The sequence below is a fragment of the Gadus macrocephalus genome, chromosome 8, assembly GCF_031168955.1.
Source record: "Gadus macrocephalus chromosome 8, ASM3116895v1".
Lineage (NCBI taxonomy): Eukaryota > Metazoa > Chordata > Actinopteri > Gadiformes > Gadidae > Gadus > Gadus macrocephalus.
The window spans coordinates 14,166,046-14,189,395 of NC_082389.1; the positions used below are offsets into that span (position 1 = coordinate 14,166,046).

At 49.6% G+C, this 23,350-nt stretch overlaps 1 protein-coding gene across 1 annotated transcript; it reads left to right on the forward strand.

Annotated features, from left to right (window-relative positions):
• Positions 1–225: 225 nt before the first annotated feature.
• Positions 226–22,642, forward strand: greb1l (GREB1 like retinoic acid receptor coactivator; the record flags this gene model as incomplete). Its single annotated transcript, XM_060059290.1, has 30 exons — positions 226–511; positions 916–1,092; positions 1,498–1,620; positions 2,851–2,976; positions 3,913–4,050; positions 4,149–4,274; positions 5,148–5,291; positions 5,686–5,871; positions 6,314–6,613; positions 7,085–7,213; positions 7,462–7,596; positions 8,246–8,443; positions 8,894–9,074; positions 9,757–9,946; positions 10,326–10,459; positions 10,915–11,257; positions 11,728–11,843; positions 12,279–12,514; positions 13,069–13,721; positions 14,165–14,267; positions 14,396–14,545; positions 14,655–14,797; positions 15,032–15,193; positions 15,747–15,951; positions 17,088–17,250; positions 17,601–17,822; positions 17,925–18,066; positions 18,390–18,590; positions 19,189–19,327; positions 19,712–22,642. Coding segments are annotated over 30 exons (5,715 nt in total), but the record flags the coding sequence as incomplete, so codon positions are not given.
• Between the last annotated feature and the right edge of the window lie 708 nt (positions 22,643–23,350).

A 23,350-nucleotide genomic window follows, 5' to 3' on the forward strand; every position in this document is an offset into this window, starting at 1 on the left:
AATTTTTAATTTTAAATTAAAAATTTTACCCGTCATACGCAACTACGCAGAGACGAATTCCTTTCAGAAAACACAAGAGGCTTAATTAATGTCCCCGTGGCAACCAAGGATGCCTAGCTACCGATGTTCAGGCTAGGGGGGACAACACAGGAAGCTTATTAGCACGGCTTCTCACCAGGGTCCATTAAGACAGGGAGTGTCCTTCCATATTCAAACCACTTTTAACGTTGTGTGTGTTTCTCTCTCTTCCTCTCACTCCCTCTTCCTCTCACTATCTCTCTTACTCACTTGTGCACGTGCACACCTTCCACCACTCCCCTCCAACCACCTCCAGGGTTCTGTCAGGCCGGCAAGGACCTGCGCTTGGTCACCATAGCAACGGAGTCTATCAAAGTCCCAGCTGGCTTCGAGCTGGTGGGTGCCAAGTCCCCCAGTGTCCCCGATCACGTCCTGGTGTGTGCGGTGGACCGGCGCTTTTTGCCTGATGACAACGGGAAAAATGCACTTTTAGGTCAGTTTGCCATCACTTTATTATTGTATAACTTTATTATTTTAAATATGTGTATGTTATATTCTGTGAAATACAAGGGGAAATTGTCCAGGGAGAATGATTCAATTATTGGGGGATTTTCTTTTTTTATTATTATATTTTTGTGTGAATTCTATGCATTTAATGTAAACAGTATATTACTCAATATATTACTTCAATCTGAATCTATTATTTCATTCTTGCTCGAGTATCCCTTTAGGAAAAATGTATCACAGTTCATCTTATATTTTCTCTATACGTGACACTGAACATATTTTAACACATTTTCCACTGACATGTCGTTGGTATCATTTGTATACATTCAGCTCCTAGTAGGCTGTAGGCTGTCAATGATCCTAATCCGGCCCTCTTGTGTTGGTTCTCAGGGTTCTCAGGGAACTGTGTGGGCTGTGGGGAGAAGGGGTTCCGCTACTTCACAGAGTTCTCCAACCACATCAACCTGAAACTGTCCACTCAGCCAAAGAAACAGAAGCACTTAAAATACTACCTGGTGAAGACCTCCCAGGGTGCTCTGTGCAAGGGACCACTCATCAGCTGGAAAGGTGTGTGTGTGTGTGTGTGTGTGTGTGTGTGTGTGTGTGTGTGTGTGTGTGTGTGTGTGTGTGTGTGTGTGTGTGTGTGTGTGTGTGTGTGTGTGGCATGTCTTCTCCCTTTTTGTGGCTTGCAGCAGCTTGATTGATTGTTCTCGTTATTATCTGTCTTTAGCAGAGACTTTTATTTAAAGCAGCATACAAACAGTAGCAGGGATTATGCATCTTGATTATGCATCCTGTTTCCTATTTGGAGCGATCATGATGCCCCCAAATAGGCCGTGAAGAATGTGGCTCAAATCCAGAACCTTCGGGTTGGGACTCGACTACCCTCGTCACCACCCCATCCTGCCTCCCCAATCATACTTACAATAAGGATGGCAATGATCAAGTGTCGCCTTGCTCCTCCTCCCCCAGACTGTAAAACGCGCCAGTTCTCCAACAGCGCATCCACCTCCAAGCCCAGCTCCTCGTCCTCCGTCAGCAGTAAGGAGAATGGAGGCACCAACGGCCACAGCTCCTCTCCCTTCTCCCTCTCAGGTGAGGCTCAACCCCTCCATCCCTCCTTCCCTCCTTACAGAGGCTGCTACGTCATGTGGGCTACCGGTTAATCCCATGAAGCTTCATGAGCTTATGAGCACGAGTGGCGCAGACATAAGCATCCATGTAATATATCATATAAATAATGCATATGATATAATATGGAGGCGTTTAGATCAGGGGGGGCTCCAGCACTCATTGAAAGGCTACATCAAATAGTATGGCATATACCTGAAAGGTAAGAAGATAAGCAGCACAGACACAATTGTAATTTCAGTTTTTTGTATACATCTTCTATTGCTGGTGAGCCCCGAGCTAACCTTGCGTGGCTATGATGACCTAGGTGATCTATGTGTAGAAGTGATAGACAGATGGTTCGTCCAATCCCCTACCGAGTATTTGTTGAGTAAGTGCCGTGCCCAATCCAAACAGTATCCAAGGACGACTTCCCAGAGGGTTTCGTGAAACACACCTTCTGGCGACTCGTGTTGGCTCCCAGCCACCACCATAAAAAATACAAAATGTATCGCTGATATAAATACATTTCTACTTTTACTATTCACCAACCCGACTATTCTGTGGTCTACGGTATTGATTCCTTCTGAAGGCCATTTGGAGCGGTTTTAGAGCACACGTACACGCGGGCCAGGTGGTTAAGCACATTGTCAACATGGCTCTTGGCCGATCTCTCCTGACTGCAACCTTGTGATGGCCCGCAGTGCAGCGCGGCCTGAGCGCAGCTGGAGCCAGTCATGCTAGCTCTGAGCTAGACCATGATAGGCCACGGTGACATTTCAGGCTCCCTCGCCAAACCACCAAGGATGAACCTAGTTTGGTTTTCACAATCACACCGTAATGCACCGCACTGCCTCGTGCTTTCACGGAATACTAATATTAAAGGCCATGCAGATATTTGTTTAGAACATTTGTTTAACCAGGTAAAATAGGATACAATTTATAGATCCCTAAAATATATTAGATAAAAATAGATGTTGTTTGTTTTTTATTGAAATAATATCTGAGCTCATTGACCAATCAGCACACACCTTTTGAGTTGAATTTTAAAATTTTAAAATGGAATGAGTCTCAGTGAATCAGTCAATGGACATCCCATCCATACGTGGAAGAGAATACCGGATAAGCAGGTCCTGCTGTGTTATGTTATGCATGTTATTACTTATTGATCCTAACTTGGTTTTGTTTGTTTTGCTTGTTTGCCTGACCTTCTAGATTCTCCGCCGACCAGAAGTGGACAGGTCTCCTCTGTGTTTTTTGGAGGGCAGGACCTCAGCAGAGACTGCAGTTTCCTCAAACCTTTGGCCTCCACCACTGGCAACAACAAGACACTACCAATAGGTGAGCACCGCGCCACCGCTAAATCAATTCATTCATTCATCCATTTCATTTATTTGGTTTTGAATGTTGTTTGATGACTACTGAGAATCAAAGCGAAAAGTCTATTTATATTTGGTCGATGCTTTTAGCCGAAGAATCTCAAATGAAAACATCCGGAACTCTACTGGACAAATTCAGCTTGACCTCTTCACAGTGCTTAGTTAATGCTTGGGGGGGGGGGGGGGGGGGGCATATTTAGGCCTTCATCAAGGCTTTTAGCTCAGACCTTTCCAAGGATTAAGACCCTTGCCCGAGTAAGTCCTAAGCTCAGTCGGCTGGTGCATGGCCCCCTCGACAGCATCAAGGCGTTGCCTAGCTTCCAGTTTGTTTACCCGGGTTAGCATATGGCAGATGGAGCCGTAGATTCGTAGGTGCCAAGATTAACGTCTCACACTCATTGCCTGGAGTAGACACACAAACATTCACACACATGTGAGTGTAAGCACGCAATGTAGTGTGTGTGTTTGTGTGTGTGTGTGTGTGTGTGTGTGAGGGGCACGCTTGTGCCTCCACACAGATCAATACTAAAAGAAGGATCCCTGTAATGAGTTTTTAAGACCTGGCTATCCATTAGCCCCTTTACAAGGTTGTGATATTGACTAGTAAGCGCAACGCATACCAATCCATCTCCCTGTGTGTAATGCATACACCGGGCAATTGCGATTGGAAAAATATCCATTGGGTCTTTGACAACAGTCAATCACCTATTGGAAATCTATAGCTCAGTGCTGCTCCTGACTCATCTCTATTTATTGGGCGCTCTGTGTTAATGTTCAAAACGAAGGAAATATATTGAGGAATATTGTATGTTGCTGAAATGCCTGACTGAAATGTACTCTAAATGTTAAATATTTTATATGTGTGTGTGTGTGTGTGTGTGTGTGTGTGTGTGTTCAGTGCCCACAGCTCTGAGGTTGAACGGTCCCACCAACGGCCTGGGTCTTGAACCCCGGCCCCCGCTGCTAGGCCCCTCCCAGCCCTCATTGGTCCCGCCCAGCCAGACCTACCGCAGCGCCGACCCCGTAGACAGTCCCTGTAAGCCCACCTCACCCCCCCCCTCCACCACCCTGTCGGTCGTTCATTTTACCCGCGTCTTGTGTGAACCTGAGTGCATTCTCCTCATGCCCCCGTAGCTTCTTCTACCATGAACTCCGCCCCTCCAAAGAAACGCCACAGGGGCTGGCACCCAGGGTCTCTGGTGCCCGCGCCCCCCACCGCCGTGCCCGTGCCGGCCATCCGGCCCACCGGATGTTCCCCAGGTCAGTACACACACACACACACACACACTCACCCTCCCCCGGCCCAGCCTGGGTCCTGATGTATTCTGCTGGGCTTTGTGGGAAGGGCCTTATAGAGTGACCTCTTCTGTCGTGTGGCGCAGGTCAACACACCTGCTGCTTCTTGGTTGGGTTTTTGTTTGGCATGTGTGTGTGTCTGCTGGGCTGTGTGTGTGTGTGTTGGTGTGTGTGTGTTTGTGTTGGGCTGTGTGTGTGTGTGTGTGTGTTGGTGTGTGTGTTTGTGTTGGGCTGTGTGTGTGTGCGTGTTGGTGTGTGTTTGTTTTGGGCTGTGTGTGTGTGTGTTGGTGGGGTGTATGTGTGTTGGGCTGTGTGTGTGCTGGTGGGTGTGTGTGTGTGTGTGTGTGTGTGTTTGGCTGGGTGTGTTTTCTGGTGGGTGTGTGTACGTGTGTCTGTGTGTGTGTGCATGGTGTGTGTCAGAGTACGTGCTCCCGGAGGGTTTCTGCAATGTTATTGACTATACCCCGACTGTGGATCAAACATTCAAAAGAGGAGTTTGATAGAAAGATCTCTACCCAGAATTGTAAAGTGCATTCAAGCCAACTGAATGAACTTTGGCCCATTCAAAGTGTAGCCGTAGTCTTTCATTTGGAAAACAGACACACTCTACCTATTCTTTATCTTTTTTTTTTTGTAAAGGTGTCTATTCTATATTATTTTCTTTGATACTTGGTGTACTTCTTATTCTCTCCTACCATTATATCTCTATTGTCATTCGCCAAACGCCAAAACAAATTGACGTTCCTTTTTTTTAACTTACTTGGCAGTAAAGTCAATTCTGAATCAGAATCTGATTCTGAAAGTGGTTCCCAGTATTGACCCTTCCCGTGTCCCCAGGGTCCGTGATGGCCATGCAGACCGCCGTGGCGCCCCCTCCCGCCGCTGGGCCGATCCAGCCCCAGCCCCTGACCGCCGGGGAGACGGTCATCGTCCCCGACAACCTGCTCAACTCCTCGGGCGTGCGGCCCGTTGTCCTCATAGGTACACTACTGCGGGAGGGGGGCTAGCTCTTCTTCAAGATCACGCTGCATCTTTCAAGGACAACAACATTCTGATTGGACAGCTTTAAAATATAAATATATATATATATACATATACATATATAAAAATATTGGTTTGATTGCATGATGATTAATGAGCGCAACCCTATTCAATTTAATACAGGCTACTAAGAGTCCTACCCTTTGGAGTGTCACTTAATTAGTTTATAACTACTTTTGTGGGTTCAATTTGTATATAATAATAATAATAATAATTGTACCTACAAACAATTGTCAAACTGACTGATGAGATGAGATGAAGAGATACAGTGGTGGGTCTGTGTAGCGGGTCGCCCCTGCGTGGGTTATACTGATGCTGTACTGATGCTTTCCAGGGCACGGCACTCTACCCTACTTCTATGGCAACGTGGGGGACATCGTGGTGAGCCCCCTGCTGGTCAGCTGCTATAAGACCAGCCAGCTGACGGACAAGACCCGCGAGAACCTGGGCCTGAGCACCAATCAGCTGCTCAGCGTGGAGACCGTGACCCTGCTCACCCTGCAGTACCTCGCACGGCTCGGTACGTTCAGACGCCGTACTAAAGACGTGGTGAGACGCCTCCCACTGGGGAGGTCACCGGTGGGAGTCCATTGTGAAATGACTTGTAATGACTAGTAACCGTCCGCCTGAGTTGGTAAGTGGGCGAGTCCTGACTCGTTTCCATAGCAACCCTCATCTGACCTTCTTACCCATGTTCAACTCAGCTCGGCTGCTCTCCTGTGTCTTTTTTAAACATTCGACTCAGAGATTGATTTAAGGTCACGGTTGCTGTGTGTGTGTGTGTGTGTGTGTGTGTGTGTGTGTGTGTGTGTGTGTGTGTGTGTGTGTGTGTGTGTGTGTGTGTGTGTGTGTGTGTGTGTGTGTGTGTGTGTGTGTGTGTGTGTGTGTGTGTGTGTGTGTGCGTGCGCGTGCTTATCTCTAACCCCCTCCGGTGTGTGTGTGTGTGTGCGTGTGTTGAACAGGTCCGACCCAGATCCCGCTGCGGGAGGAGTTTGAGCAGATCGTGCTGAAGGCCATGCTGTGCTGTCCGGGCTCCCCGGCCATCTCCCCCTCCCAGCTGCCCTGGCTGGCCCGGCTGGAGGCCAGCGTGTCGGGGGGCGGGGTCCAGGTGCTGGTGACCAGCGGCTCCCTGGGGGAGGGCATCTCGGAGTCCCTGCGCTCCCTGGGCGAGGGCCCGCTGCCCCAGCAGTGCCTGCCCACCTACGTGGTCATCATCTGCGTGGCCAAGATGGGCGGCACCGAGTTCTGCGTGCTGGTGCTCGGTGAGGGACGCTTAGGAATAGGCATTTCATTGGATTTATTCCACAGAGAGTCTAGAGAACCCTCCACAGATGCGTCCACAAAAAGCACAAACATATGAATGACTGGCCTTACTTTAAGCACATTAACTCTAATGCCAGGTTTGAGTCCATGCACTACCTTGTGCCAATAACAGCTTGTTATAATCCAGAGAGCAACTGTAGCTTTGAATTACATGGAAAGTCTCTAATAATAGAGACATGTTTTATGCTTTTATTGCATGGAACAATGTATCAATAGCAATTGAACGTAATAGGTATTTATTACATGGGGGGCCTGCAGTAAAACATTGAACACATGCTATTACACGGACCTAGAAAATTGGTGGTCACTTAGCACAGTGTGCCACAGGGCCATGTCCGAATGCATCACAACACAGGCGACCGATGTGCGTCGAGCTAAACCCCCGTTGTGCTCCCTGTGTCCGGCGGCAGGGAAGTACCAGGCCCGGGCGCTGGCAGAGGGCATGCTGAGCACCAACGAGTTCCTCAAGGAGATCAGCTACGAGCTCATCACGGGGAAAGTCAGCGTGCTGGCGTCCCACTTCAGAACCACCTCGCTGGGTGAGTGTCTGGGCTGCTGCGAGCGCTTCCATTGTTTTTTGCTCTAGAAGACTACATTTTGGAAAAACATGTTCAGAAAAATGCATCAGATTCAGGCTTTCAGTGTCATTCACATGTATAATTTATCAATTGGGGAAAATGGTTTCTATATTTATTTCAATGATCGAATCATTTATATTATCTCCACTTGTCCTCTTTGTGTGTTACTGTGATCTAACGTGATGCTGTGTGTCTGTGATTGGTCTCAGGGGACAACCTGGACAAGCAGCTGGTGAAGTACCAGCGCCGGCGTAAAGGCCTGGTGGTCCAGCCCTTCCAGGGGGAGGTCAGCGACCACCCCCACTCCCAGGAGGCTGCCAGCATGCTGCCCCTCGCCGACCAGGGTAAGGCCGCTACGTCTCCACCGCCTTATTTCATGCTCCTCTGTGCGTGATCGTTTCTTGGAATCTGGAACCCACATTTCTTATTATGTTTTTCTGTGATTCTTTAGTTGATTTGGTACCTGAAGTACTGGAATTAAAAACATCTAATTGTGACTATCATTTTAACTTAATTGAATCATCTCATTTAGAAAGCACCTTTTAAGTGTACAAATAGACAAGTTGCAAAATAACCCATCGATTAAACGCGTAAAAGGTATAAATTGAACAGCGATCTTCTAAACACTAGAGGGCAGAAACGGTCCTCTTAAGAGAACACACTCCTCACAACCCCTCTCCCTACTTGTCTTTTACAAAACATTATAAGCTTGGAATATCTTTGTGATAGAGACGCATCTACAACCTATTGACCACAGTTTACGGTCAGAGCTAATAGAAAACTGGCTGGAAAAAAAAAATATTTGGTAGATAAGACTTTATTTATCCTGCACAGCAGAAACGACAGTAATAAGAAGATCAATAACATTTTTTAATTAAGAATAAAAACTACTAAAACACACCAGTCTGATCATCTCAGTGGCTTAACAAACAGGAAATAGCCTCAGCCAATCTTTAGCCATACCAATGACCTGACCTCCTCCTGTCTCCCCAGACCTGCTGGACGAGGTGTTCCAGATCTACCCCCCCCAGCTGAGCGTCGCCCGCAGCCTGCTCTCCCAGGTCTGCTCCATAGCAGACTCAGGCAGCCAGAGCCTGGACCTGGGGCGCTTCTGCAAGGTGGACTTCCTGGTACTGGTCCCGCCTTCTCACGCGCTGATGCACCAGACGGCCCAGCGCATCCGACAGTCAGGTACGCTCCAGAACCCCATTTACGTTCCGACGATCGATCTTGGTATGGTGAGCGATTTAGGGGGCGGGGGGGGACTCAGCGTCCGGAGGTCATGACGCAAAGAAACAACACGATATGAGTAAAACATTTAGCTGTCATATATTACGTTTAGCGATTTATTACGTTCAGTGGTTGAGAGACGCAATCAAAGTTGAAATAAACTACGAAAGGTTCTGCTTGAACCCAGTTTCTATAAAACCTGTCGTCAGAGTGCAAAGCAGCTCAAGGAATGTGGATGAATAGGGGTTAGTCATTTGTTGTGTCTATAAGTGCTTCAGGGCGCCATCAATACCTCACAGCATCTCAGGGCTCCAGAGAGAGGACACCTCGACAGCGAGGCTTATAAAGTGTGTTCTGAATCCTTCATAGGGAGAGTGGTGTTTTTAACGGCTGCGTCGTGTCTCTGTGCAGGTGTGCTGGTGGACCTGGGCATCGAGGACGTGGCCTCGGCCCACCAGAGGGCAGACAAGTACGTGGTGCGTCTGCACGGGGACGTGCACTCCAAGATGGAGTCCTTCATGAGGAAGGTCAAGCAGAACCCCTACACGCTGTTTGTCCTCATCCACGACAACTCCCACGTCGACCTCACGAGGTAAGAACAATGACCAGGCGCTCCCAACAGGAAGTAGCACTATACCAACGAGACCGCAGGGTGATGGCCGTGCCCGGTAGAACGGACAATACATCGTGGGTTGTGTTGTTCCTGTCGACGCGTAACATGAGACTGATGATGCTAATAATGACCATGCACGGCTCAACTAAATGGCGCTTCGAGATAAAGGATGAGGATGACTGGGCTTTAAAGGTAGGCGCCATCGGTTGGGGAATAGAAGTTTGAGGAGATGTGAGCTTAAAATAATAATTGGCATCCATCATGTGTAGCCCTCCCTCATGTTGAGTAATTAGATCTGTGTATACACAATAGGTCTAAACTGTTTTATGGCCGGACAAAATAACTCTACCTATCTTTTTAAGAGCCTACTGGTACTCATTGATGTACATTTTATCTTCTTGAATGCAGTGTCATCTGTCTATATCATAATGTGTATGACATTAATTATTGGTCTCTCTCTCGCGCTCTCTCCTGGCCTCTCTCGCTCCCTCTGTCTCTGTCTGTCTCTGTCCATCTCTCTGTCTCCCTCTCGGTCTCCCTCTGTCTCTGTCTCCCTCTCCCCCCTCACTCTGTCTTTCTCCCTCCCTCTGTCTCCCTCCCCTTCTCTCCTCTCTCCCTCCTCCCCCCCCCTCTCCTCTGCTCCTCCCCCACGCCCCCACAGTGCCCTCTCTGGCTCCGTGTGCCACGGGGAGCTGCAGGGTCTGGCCGACCGCGTGGTGAACTGCAAGGAGGTGCTGGAGGCGGTGAACCTGGTGGTGCTGCAGGTCAGCTGCTTCCCCTACACGCTGCAGACCCGCCAGTCCCGCATCAGCGCCCACAACGAGGTGCACTGGCCCTCCGCCCAGAGCCTGGTGAGTACGGCCGGGATAATGATGGATGAACCCACACCATGGTGTGGCTCATGGTTTGGGTCCCACCTTTCTCGTTGTGCAGAGCGTGTGCTGCCTGACACCAATCCTAGACCCTCCCCTATGGGCGGAAAATACTATTTTAAAATGGTTTTAAATTTTCTATCATTTTTGGGTTGTTATTCTCGTCCAAAATGTAATATAATTGCATCATTTGTTGTTAAAGACAAAGTAGAAAATAGATTTCAGATGTCAATATAATGTCTGTGTTAATGTTCATAGGTCTTACGTGTTAGTATTGTATCCCTCTGTGTTAGATACAGACTGTGTGTGTACCGGTCTGGCTCTGGGGTCTAGATGTGTGTGTGTAATGTTCCTGCAGGGGGAGCCCTCTGCTGAGCAGCTGGTGTACTTCGGTATGAAGGACTACAGCAGCTCCCTGCAGTGGGGCGTGGCCAGCCCCATACTGCGCTGTGACGACGCCTTCGAGAAGATGGTCCACACGCTGCTCCAAAGGTCAGTCAGGAGGAGAGGCCCCTGAAGCTCATCCCACAGGGGCCACCGTGAACCGCTCCAGCTCAGCTCTATGTTGATTTGTGTCTTCTTATAAATCTGATTACGGTGCCTTCATTTATGAGTGGTTTTCAAGACTGATCCGTGGGAAATTAACATCAATATTTTCTGGATGACGATTTCTGTTTTTCTTTTAAATGTTTGAAATAAAGATTTCAATCAATCAATCAAATTATTTAAATTAAGTCCATAGAATTAAAACAAAAAAGATCCAGAATCAAGCAAGCTCCATTGGGCAATAAACCAGAATGCGTTAGCCAATCAATACAAACACAATCAATCCATGTATCACAAAGAGCTTGTTTTAGCACAGGGCTCCCCCCATTGTTTCGCCACAGCAATAGTTAACCAAACCTCCTCCCCCCTCCCCCCCTCCAACACCTGCTGGACCTGCCCAGGCACCCCCACCTCCACAGCATGGTGATCCGCAGCTACCTGCTCATCCAGCAGTACACGGAGGCCATGATGGCGCTGACCTCCTCCCCGTCGCTCCGGGACCACATCACCCCCGAGACGCTGGCCATGGTGGAGGACCTGATCAGCGCCCCCTGCAGGGAGGGCTCCAGGGGCCGCGGCCACATGCTGCTGGTGCGCGTGCCCTCGCTGCAGCTGGCCATGCTGGCCCGCGAGCGCCTGGAGAACGTGCGCGACAAGCTGGGCCTGCAGTACTGCTTCGCCGTCCTGCTGGGGAGCCCCGCCTCGGAGCTCAGCCTGCCCGCCAACTTCACCGGCCGCCTGAGGGTGAGGCCGGCCGCTAGCAGCCTGCTGGGACAGCGGCCTGCTGGGACAGCGGCCTGTTGTTCTGTCCTGGTTGTTTGTGGTCTTTATTTTATTATGATGTATGGAATGATGTATTTGCCTTCTACATATTGCTATGTATTTGCCTTATTCTTCTACATACATTTTAACAAATTTACTTACAAAATATTTGTTACTCATACGTCACAGTATTCAATTCTGGTCCCATAACTTCCATTTAAAATTGTAGCTACTCTATCGCCCCCTATTGGAATGAAAAGGAAATGCATTGAAAGTACTGGGGAAGAGATGGTTATATTGACATTGGTTATTATCAGTACAACTACAATAGACAATTGTCTGTTTTTTGGAGATTAAAGGGAGAGACCAAGTTGCTAATGCTTTTGAATCACAGAATCACCATAACGCAAATTGAAAGCGTACTAATGAAAGGACTGGTTGTTTCTCTTCAGGCGTGGCGAGGCTGTGACAATGACGAGTGGGTCCCCCACACGTACGAGGACCTAGAGGGGCTCCCCTGCATCGTCATCCTCACTGGGAAAGACCCCCTCGGAGAAACCTTCCCAAGGTGCACCACCGCGACAATTGACCCGACATCTGAACGTTGAACCGTCTTCTAAAGACTATGGACACATAGACGCACTACGAGAAGCAATGAAACGCTCCGGGTTTTAATCAAAGCCCTAGAATACAAGCCTGACGCCGCTTTTCATCGTGTCGCTTTCATGGATTTCCTCCGTCCTTGCACTGTCAATAACAGCTTACTGTAACGGCTGCTCAATTAGCGTCACTCACAGTCTGAAGGCCTCGCGCCTCTCGCGCCTCTCCCCCCTCTCCCCCCTCTCCCCCCTCTCCCCCCTCTCCCCCCTCTCCTTCACACTCACCATCCCCGGCCCCTAGCGATCTCTGATCTCACTTAACAGCCGAGCTGACACACGGGCCTATCGAGTGCTATTCATTTGCGAGCCGTCTATCCTAACAGCCCCGATCCCTCCCCCCACAGGTCTCTGAAGTACAGCGACCTGCGGCTCATCGACTGCAGCTACCTGACCCGCACCGCTCTGGAGCAGGAGGTGGGCCTGGCCTGCACCTACGTCTCCACGGGCGGGGTCCGGGACCCCAAGAGGGCCCGCAAGGCGCCGTCGCGGGAGAGCGAGGGTGAGCGGGTGGGCAGCTCGTACAAAGGGGAGGAGCCGGAGGGGCGCCAGAGCGATGGCAGCGAAGCCGCCAGAGCCCTCGGTTGGTCTCGCACTCTCTCTCTCTCTCTCTCTCTCTCTCTCTCTCTCTCTCTCTCTCTCTCTCTTGTCTGTGGTTCACGATGAAGACACTTTACATTATACAGCAGACTACTTGATGCCACAGGCAGAAATCGCAGCACTTGGGAGAGGCAGTGCCCCCACCGGTATACCTGGATGGGCTCTTGTTGTGTTTGGTTATTCTGTATAATAAATAAATTAAAACACGAGAACCCAGAATTATTTTACCATGATTAGCGTGTGAATGTGTGCGTATGTGTGTGTGTGTGTGTGTGTGTGTGTGTGTGTGTGTGTGTGCGTGTGTGTTTGTGCGTGTGTGTGCGTGTGTGTGCGTGTGTGTTTGTGTGTGTGTGTGTGTGTGGCAATTTAAAACCGTGGTTCCGAAAGTGGGAGGTACGTCTCCCTTGGGTCAAACTTATTTTGTACCAAAGGGGGGCCCTGAATAATACGTTTGGGGGTCCCTGGGTTAGCATTAGGGGTATTGCCCCTTCACCCGTCGGTCTCTTCTGTCCTGACAGCCTCCCTTCTCCCCTCCAGGCTCCCTGGCAGAGAACTGCGTCAGCTCCTCGGACGTGGCCTACACCTCCCACAAGCCCTCCGCCTCCTTCCCCCCCGACCCCCCCTCCTCCTCCTCCTCCTCCTCCTACTCCTCCTCCGGCCCCCACCACCGGGACGAGTCCTCCAACACCGGGCAGCAGGTGAAGCTGGAGTGCGACTCCCTGGGCGCGGGCGCCGGCCTCCCCCCGTCGGAGCCCTCCTCCAAGCCCCCGCCGTCCCTCTGCTCCACCTCCTCCTCCTCCTCCTCCTCCACCGGCTCCTCCTTCTCGCCGTCCTCGTCCTCCGCCACCCCGCAGAAGCCCAGCCAGTCCACGCAGCGCGGCCGGGACGGCGCCGCCGCCGCCGCCGCCCGCGCCCCGCCGCGCCGCGCGCCGCGGACCGTCATCCTGTCGCGGGCCGCCTACAACCTGCTGGCCGGCGAGTCCGGCAGCCAGCTGAGCTCCTGCGCCCTGCTGCCCCACGCCGACGTGGCCTGGAGCAGCCCGCTGCGGCCCCCCGTCACCCAGCACCTCCGGGGGCCCGAGCAGAGCGCCTACTACCGCCAGTGGAGCGTGGCCCGGCAGCACCACGCCGACCACGAGGGCCCCGCCGCGCCCCACCCCCGGCGCCTGCTTCTCAGCGGACCCCCGCAGGCGAGTCCCAAGGCCTTCCCCCCGCTTACGCAAATTAGAGAGCCTCCCGTCGGCCGATTGAATGCAAAGTCAACCTGACGTCAAGGCCTCGACTAGGGCGGGACGGGATGCAATGTTCAACTAGGTTTGACCCGCTTTGCTGACATTAGATCGGCACGGACGACCTGCCGAGGGGGATTTGCATCCACAACGCACCTCAGTGCGTCATTAGATCTCAATTCCCCCTCTCTGTCATCCTATCATGAGCCATTATGCTGCTATGTTATCTTCAGTTTGGTTTGCCTCCTCGTCCAATCTGGGGGCCTTAAGGATTATTGAACAGTGTAGGCAATGAATGTAAGCTCTATATTGAGCAAACCTCGCATTAAACATGACAAATCACGATATCGGATTTTGTATGAATGCAGTTGCTTTTACGTAACGATGTGGGTTGGCCCTTCTAGGTGGGGAAGACAGGCGCCTACCTGCAGTTCCTGCGCATCCTGTCCCGCATGCTCATCAGACTGCTGGAGGTGGACGTGTATGATGAAGAGGAGCTGGACGAAGGTCAGACCCAACTTTAACTTTAAATAATACTGAAAACAACACACTATGGTGTGGGAAAATGAACAACCTGGGGTAATCCGAGGTAATCCTGAAATGTAAATCTTGTTCTTGTTTTGTGACCTATGCAGAAACACAGAGCGAGGCGGTGACTCCGGTGAACACACAGTGGCCCGACATCGAGGACATCCGCATGCTGACCTTTGACCTCTTTCCCCGAGACCCCAAATTCAGGAGAGACAGTCCCGTTTTCTCGGACAACGTGCCAAAGCTCTTTCAAGGTCAGCAAAAACCTTAATCTTGAGCAGAGCATTGACTCATATATGAATTAATCTAAGATACCGTCCCACCAAAGAGATCCTTTCATCTAAGCTGTTCTTTTACATTCAGATCTGAAACAAGAACCTCAAGAGAGCCAAACACAAGCAAAAAGAGAGATCCGGTCCATTCGCCTGAGTCGGTTCGCCGCCCACAATGCATTTCACCACTGTGAACAGTGCCACCACTACTGTGAAGCCAGCCCTGCCACACAGGTACACCTCAACTCTGATTGGACCAGACAAACATCTCAGACTCACTCAGTACATGGGGCCGGATTTAGTTCGGGACCCAATGTTTATCATTCATACACAACTTAAAAAAAGCAGGTAGCTTGTCTAAATACTTTTGAAATGTTTCAGCTTTATCAGCGTGTGTGGGGGCGAGGTTGAGTGCTGTAGCATCATCATTAACGAAGAATTCCGTGTGTGTATGGGTGTGTTTTGCAGCTCTCTGAGTGCACCTTCCATGCCTTCACCTTCTGCTCCTCCATGTTGGGAGAGGAGCTGCAGCTCCACTTCATCATTCCCAAAGCCAAGGAGAAGCACTTCATCTTCAGCCAGCAGGGCAGCCACCTGGAGAGCATGCAGCTCCCCCTAGTTTCCACCAAGGTACCCGTGCGGTAGATAAACATGGATTGATATGGATCGGTATGGGTGTGCTCTTCATCACCATCCGTGTCAGGCTGACTGAAGAGGGTTTTACACTGAGAAAGGATAGCAGGCGTTCTCTTTCCTACACCAAGCCAGCAATGCCAAGAAATGCAACAGGGATAAATGTGAACTTTATGAATATGATGGTGTGGGTTTTCAGTGTGAGCGTCCAGTGGGCAGCGGGGCAATTTCTCTAGACAAACAATACGGTGCTTGTCCGCAGGGACTGGATGAGAGCAGGTGCGAATACAGAGGAGGCCTGGCTAAAGTCCGGCACGTCTCCCACTCCCTTACTCTCTATCTCTCTCTTTCTCTCTGGCTTGCTCTCTCTCTCTTACGCTTTCTCTCCCACTCTTTTTATCTCTCTCGCTCTTTCTCTATTTTGCTTTCTCTCTCTTTCTCTCTGTCTCTCTTGTGCTCCCCCTCCCCTCTCCCTCCCCCCTCTCCCTCTCCCCCTCTCCCCCTCTCTCTGTCCGACCCGCTCTGACCCTGTCGGCTGTGCTCCCTGCAGGACCCCGAGAGGCTGAAGAGCCCCATCTTCACCCCCACCACGGGCCGCCAGGAGCACGGCCTGCTCAACCTGTACCACGCCCTGGAGGGCGCCGACCACCTCCACATCCTGGTGGTCAAGCAGTACGAGATGCCCCACTACAGGAAGTACTGGCCCAACCACATCCTGCTGGTGCTGCCCGCCATGTTCAACAGCGCAGGCGTCGGTAAGCAGCATATCTTATACACCAGTGTGGCTGAAATACAGGGCCCGAAACATCCACAGAACAGAACATCTCGCCTCCCTCTGTGCCATACTGTACCATGAAACTGATCTTTGATCTGATCTGATTATGAAAACGGCTTCCTTTACTTTCCTATATTTGTATTCCCTTCCCGAGATGGTAACTCAGATTCTCACTACCGAACGCTTGAATCGTGGCGGGTTCAAGTGTGCCCAGGGAGTTGTCGATCACTCCATGAGCAAAGTCTAGTGCTTTACTCCAACCTGTCACGTTAGTGGGTCGCAGTGTAAGAGTCAACAAGGAAAAGACAAGCAGTGTTATGAGCCAATGGGAGAGGTGCGCCGCGAGGGGAAACACCTCAGGGAGAATAGCCTGATCTGGATGTCAGCCAGTCAGATGCAGAGCAGCTCGCTAACAGGCTGTGATGGAAACTCTTTACTGGCAGCCACTGGGCCACAGGGGAGAGGGTGCTACGGGTAAACAGCACACAGTTCACCAGGTGCACAGAGCTGTTTAAGTCATCCAAGTACGACATCCAAGTACTGAGATAGTGAGCTACTTTGTCTATAAACAGCCATTAAAAGAAACGTGGGGAAACCGCCTTGGCTCTGTGCAATGACCTTTCACCTAGATACTGATTCAGCTGAAAGTACAGTGTCCCTTTTTGTTTAGATTGCTTGTTTTGTTTACAGTGTAACTAACAGTGTGAACAAAGACAGAGTCTAGGCAGATACTAGTTTAGTTCCATTCCATTCCAATCTAAATCAAACGTTTTGTTCGTATACTTTGCACGTGTTTCCCTATGTTTACAAGCAATCCCATAATCAAGTCTTTATGTTGGCTGACACTGTGATAATGTAGAGCAGTGATAGAAGTTGACGATGTAGATGTATTTGTAAACGTGCCATCTGGTGAGAAAAACTAATTAAATGCTAAATTATGTGCAATCATCGCGTAACTGGGGTTTGTAACTTGCTCATCAAAGTACAAAACAATCAGCCTGCAAATGTGCTGTGGAACAGACAAGTTCCAAATGAAATGTGAGTGATAACATGGAGAGTCATGGAGAGTCTCGTCCGGCCGGCCTCTTGACGTCTCTGTGTCGTGGTGCTGTGCAGGCGCGGCTCGCTTCATGATCAAGGAGCTGTCCTACCACAACCTGGAGCTGGAGAGGAACCGGCTGGAGGAGAAGGGGGTGAAGCGCCAGGACGTGTGGCCCTTCATCGTCATGATGGACGACTCCTGTGTGCTGTGGAACGGACACCAGCAGCCCGACAGCGGGTAGGCATTGCTCGACTCCCTTAGATTCACGGATGAACATTTGTGGGTCGCCAGATCAGCGTCTGATGGCTAAGGGGGGAGGGTTTGAATCCCGGCTGAGAGTCTCTGGGTTCGATCCCCTATGTCCACAGCCTAAGCTGTAGTCGTCCTTGGGCCATATATCTCAACCCCTATCTGCTCCTAAATGACCATGTCGGAATTAACTTGTAAGTTACCATACTTGGGAAAGACCAAAGGCGTCTGCTAAATGACTAAACACTCATAGTAAGGGTCATGACCAGGCCCAACCAGGGCTATTCTCAATGTCTCCATCCCTCTCACACACCCTGGCCAACCCTTCCCTCCCTCAGTGAGAGCTCTGAAGGAGGCCTCTCCAACGTGTCCCTGAAGACGGTGCTGCAGCACATGGAGGCCACGCCCAAGGTCTCCCTGTACGCCATGTGCGGGACCCGAAAGTGGAGCAGCGGCCTGGGCCACAAGGCCGGCGGGCGGCCCTTCTCTCGGTGCCACCTCCACGACTTTGTCATGCTCAACGTCGACCTGACCCAGAACGTGCAGTACGACCTCAACCGGTAAGTGGTCGGCGGTGAGGCGTCTGGTGGGACTGCCGGTTGTTTAACGAGTTTCACGATGCTTCATTATCCTTCTCCTCTCTCTGCTGGCGTGTGGTGCAGGTACGGCTGTGAGGAGGTGGACTTTAACCTGAGGGCCAACAGCAGTGGGCTGCTGCTCTGTCGCTTCAACCACTTCAGCTACATGAAGAAACACATTCCAGTTGGGGGCCACAAGGACTACGTGGTCAAACCTAAGCTAATGGTAGCTTTATTTTTATATTATTAAATTATTATTATTATTTAATTTAATTTATATTATATTTGTATGTTTTTTGTATGTTTTATGCTGCTACTGGATACTTGAATTTCCCTCGGGATTAATAAAGTATATATCTATTTGTCAATGCCCTTTAATACACACTTTCAAGTCTTGAAGTAGTGACAAACCCATTTATAAACCCCTTTGCTGTACACACACCACACCATGGCAGTTAAAAGATGCGGTGAAGTGATGAAGTGCATCCTGGGAATTAATCTAGTGAACACCATGCAACACGGTTTAACCCCTCGTCTTCCACCTCCCAGGAGATGGAGAACTCCGCCCCCATCAACCCGTCCCAGTACGTGTGCGCCCCGGACAGCGAGCAGACCCTGCTGGCCGCCCCCGCCCAGTTCCTCCTGGAGAGGTTCCTGCAGTCCTGCAGCCACAAGCTGTTCCCCAAGGCCATCCGGAACCGGAACAACCCGGTGCTCTCCATAGACAGCTACCTCAACATCGGCACTGAGGTGAGTGCCGGACGACACCATGCTACATAGCATCATGCTAAAGAGTACCCTTTAGCATGATGCTATCAGTTATCATACCATTTGGTGGACACTTTCATCCATAGCTTCTCACAGTGTACATGCATAGTGCATGCATTAGATAGATTAGATCAGATACAACTTTATTATCCCCCGTAGGAGAAATTGGGTTTGTTACTCGCATGGATGGGAATCAAACCCCTCACCTTAGGGGTTTTAATGCCCTCCTCCTCCAGTGGACTCAGCATACTTGCAAACTATTCTCTTTTTGGTGAAATTCGCCTTTTTTAAATATGTCATCCACCTGAATCGCGCAGAGACAAAGATCTGCTTGAAATGACGACTAAGATTAAGAAAATCTTTAGTCCTGGGGCAGCCCAGCATTGGTGGGAGGATGCCATAGACCCGCCTAAGGGGTGAGGTTTACAAACAACACTTCTCTCACCTCTTAGAAGTTTGCAGGCATGCTTATGACCACATTGGGATTCTTGATGTTAGAAATATAAACTACAAGGCACACTATACTCCTAGAACTGCATACGACGAGACAGTATAAACCAACCTCATGCCTCTCCCTCAGGTGTCTGTGTGCTACATCAACTCTCGCCCACACTCCACCAACCAGGACCACCACGGCCTCGTGTTCAGTGGTCTCCTGCTCTATCTGTGCGACTCCTTCGTCGTCTCCGGGCTCCTCAAGAAGTTCTCCTTCCTCAAAGGTGCGACACGGTGGTTCTGTGTGTTCATCGCTGATACTGATACTGATGATGATGATGCTGACACCGGATCTTCATCTTGTTTTGACTGGAGAATGTCTGGATAGGGTCTTCTCGACAGTGTTATGTCATCCGATGCAATTCACCGTTTGTTTGGACACGTAGGTTAGGGTCAGGCATGGCATTGCTCAAGGGTGTTTACAGTCGGGCCGCAGACATTGGGATGCATACCCCCAACCTTACAGCCAATCCACTAGATCCCACTCCCTTTACCTTCTCCTGGTGCAGTACTAGCCTCCCCAGGGAATGTGACCAATGTTACCCAACAGAGTTTAGAGTCTCTCCTGACCCTGCCCCCCCCCTCTCCCCCCCCCCCCCCCCACCCAGGCGCCACGCTGTGTGTGATCAGCCAGGACCGGAGCTCCCTGCGGCAGACCATCGTGCGGCTGGAGCTGGAGGACGAGTGGCAGTTCCGCCTGCGGGACGAGTTCCAGACGGCCAACTGTCTCGAAGACCGCCCGCTCTACTTCCTCACCGGCCGCCACATCTGAGACCCCCGGGCACCCCCGGGCGGTCGGGTGGAGGACCTCTCGCACAAAGAAACTCACACAGAGAGTGCAACGCATACGAGTACAATCAGGCGTGAGGATAAGGGTCGGATCCAGGGGGAGTGGAAACCGGAACAAGGTCAGGCTTCCCCGACCAGCCCCGACACCGGGCCACTGCGCCGTACCCGTGTGTGGCTGTGGCCGGTTGTCTGATAGCGTTTTATTGTTGGTGAACACGCGGCGAATCGGCGCAGGCCCACGTCCTCTAGTTGTGTGTCTGGGTTTGTCTGGGCGGCGTGCAGGGCACCTTCAGGACTTCAATCCTCCCAAAGGCCCGGAAAATCTGGATTCTCATCGCGTGTGACGGGGCACTGGAGGGGTTATCTTTCGTTCTGGAGCACAAGCCAAGACGTACCCAAAGAACAGAGTAGAGGAGCAGAGGAGGGAACGCCCCTCCGAGCACGCTCGGCCGCACCAGCACAGTGCAACGCGTGCCGGCACGAACAATAAAAGGTGTGCGCCTCCGCGGTCTTATCTCGTACCTGTAGCTGGGCCTGTCCCAAAACTCACCTCCCGTGTGACTTAACCTTTGCTGTGAAGAAAAGCCACGACAAAAAAAGAAAAGCTCACTGCTGTGTTCGTTTTTTAATCAAAACCGAAGAGACTATCTGGTGTTTTACTGTGACTGTTGTATATAAAAGACGGATTGAAAATGTCTACACGGACTGTGACAGCAGTTGGGTCAAATTCTGTACATATTCGCTTATCTCAGGGTCTCAGGAGGATTACCGGTGAATTAAGGTAACCTTGATGTTGTCATACACATTGTGGTATCGTGTTTCAAATGGGTCCCATGTCTGCATTTTTCGTGGGTTTGATTACCAAAGAACATGCCAGAGTGCACACCCCCCCCCTCCACCAACATCCCTGCTCAGCCACCAAAATGACACTTCTCACAACATTACAGAAAGCCAATGGGCAGGCAGCTTTATGAATGGCATGCCAATGTTTTTGATATCTGCCATAACTGTACATGCCATCAAGGGGAGTTATCAAAGTTGATAATGCCATTGGAATCAAAATCGATGCCCAAGACTCTTTTCTGTGCAATTCTGAGGCATTTTATAGGGTTCAAAATGTAACTAAATTCTAAATGATCATCCTGTGAAGTTTTATGTATTGGTGTTCTATACATGAATAGCTATAACAGATAGCTAGAAAGATGTTATGAAATGGGTTCTCTTATTATCAAAAGTTAGGGTTTGGACAAATCAGATGAAGCATTGTGGAAAGGGAAAAGAGAGAGGGGACTAGTGTAGCCATTCAATCATCCTTACAATCAATTCCATTAATGTCTCTATACCCCAAAACATGTCCTCATGAAACTCCATGCTATGCATTGGTCTGCAATGCATAACCCCCAGGAACTCACCAGATGCCATGTGTGATGCTATGGGATGAACAAACCACTGCCAATGGTATTTGCTTCTTGCTGTGCCTGTTATTTCACGTTTTCGTAGTGTTTTTTGTGCCTAACCGTAGTTCTGGTTCCTGCCACCGCTTGAAAAAAACGTGAAAAAAGTCGAATCCCTGTCTGCCCCCAAATCCCCATCAGAAGAGTAGAAAACAGAAGCTTGTACACAGTCACTAGCAGACGACAAGGTCACATACTGTACTTGACAGAGGGTTGGGATGTTTTTATATGTTACTGCACAGGGTTGTCCAAAGAATATGCCTTAAGTGATGTTGTTACACGGGTGTCACTATGAGCCAAAGTAACTCTTTTCACGGACCAATGATAATGAAACAATTTCGCCTACCAGGGGATGAATAGTTTATATCTGAATCAAGCAAGGGAATGATACAAAAAATAATGGATTTAGGACTATGTCTATTGATTGATGCTTTGTTTACATTTTAACATTATTAATATATTGTATCAGCCCGATAACAACAGAAGGTTACTTTTTTTTAAGTCTGTTGAATCTTTTGCCGTTATTATATTGGTCACGTTGTCTTTCGTATTGTTTTGTTTTGCGAAGGCAAGAAGAATCTACCTAGATGTGTTCCTTCCCTGTGTTCATATCCCTTACTGTTTTTCTGTCGGGTTACAATTTTTTTCTTTTGGAAAACGAAAATCAGGTCCATGAGGGATTCTTATTTATTTGACATGCATTTTGGACTGAGGACAGTGGTAGAAATGTGATAATTGATTGCATGCCGTGCTCGTTTTATTTTGGTTTTCCACCTTTCTCTTCTATTTCTTTCACCAATGGAGTGTCCTTGTGAAAACCATCTATGAAGGCTTTGCACAAGACCCAAGAGAATGATGAGTATATCTACTGAATGTTATGGGGGTAGGAAATATGAACTTGCACTATTACGGATTGCCAGCAGCAAAAATATTTTCTAGGCGAAAAAATTTAAGTTGCCCCCCCTTCCCTCCCAAAGAAAACTCACCACCACGACCAACAACAAGAACCAATCCAAAGTTACGAAGACTCTGTTGTTGAACCCCTTTCATAAAGTTTCTGATGGCCCACAGATTGTTTCTTTGTCGATGATTAGTTGGAACATATAACTTAATATGCAACTTGCTTCTCACAATCCTCACTGAAGTGTGCTAACGTGCTAACGTTAGCGCCTGGGTGATCTACCTCATGTTTACCATTGTGGGTGTGGGCTGTTAATGTATGACTTTGGAGCAATGCTTTTGTTGTTGGACATTTATGAATGTAATAAAAAATGACATTTCGAGGAGTAATTATGATATATCTGTACGTTTCTATTTGTACAAATTTCGCTGCTAATTTGCTAGTGCTGACGCTGCACTTTTTGATTTGCATGTGGGGCCCAGTTTCCAACTGTAACATCATCTCTCTCTCCCCCTCTCTCACTCAGCCTCTGGCTCTTTGTCGGTCTCTCTCTCTCTCTCTCACGCACACTCTCAAAACTGAACTGAAATTTGACCTAGCTGCAGTTCTTTTTAATTGTACAGTATACTGGTAATCACACAATCATTGCTGCAAACATTCATTCAATGCCCAGTGTTGTGTTTCCTCCTCCACACGTCTGCATAAAGACTGAGTCCACCTGGGCCCACTTTATGTCATCTTACTCTCTGACCTCTCCCCTCTTTATAGTTGAGCCCAGAGCATTCCTGTTGGATGCTTGGCGGTCCTTTGGGCGGTGCTCTCCCGGGCATTGTTGGTGGCAGGGTTGTTTGAGCAGCTGCCGCCGGGTAGCATCCGAGCGCTTCTCATCAGCCCGGTTTAACACCAGGCTATCATCAGCCCAGTGCCAGACTGACTGAGAGCCAGGGTAGACGAGGCAGAGTGGGGATGACGTTGCATTAAACTTCAATATGGCTGTTGGAGTTATATACTTAAAAAATAAAGCCTGTATGTATCAGGTGAAAATATAGTGTTGTTTACAAAGGCTATTCGCTTAGGTTGACCAATGCCTTTGTTTCTATGAA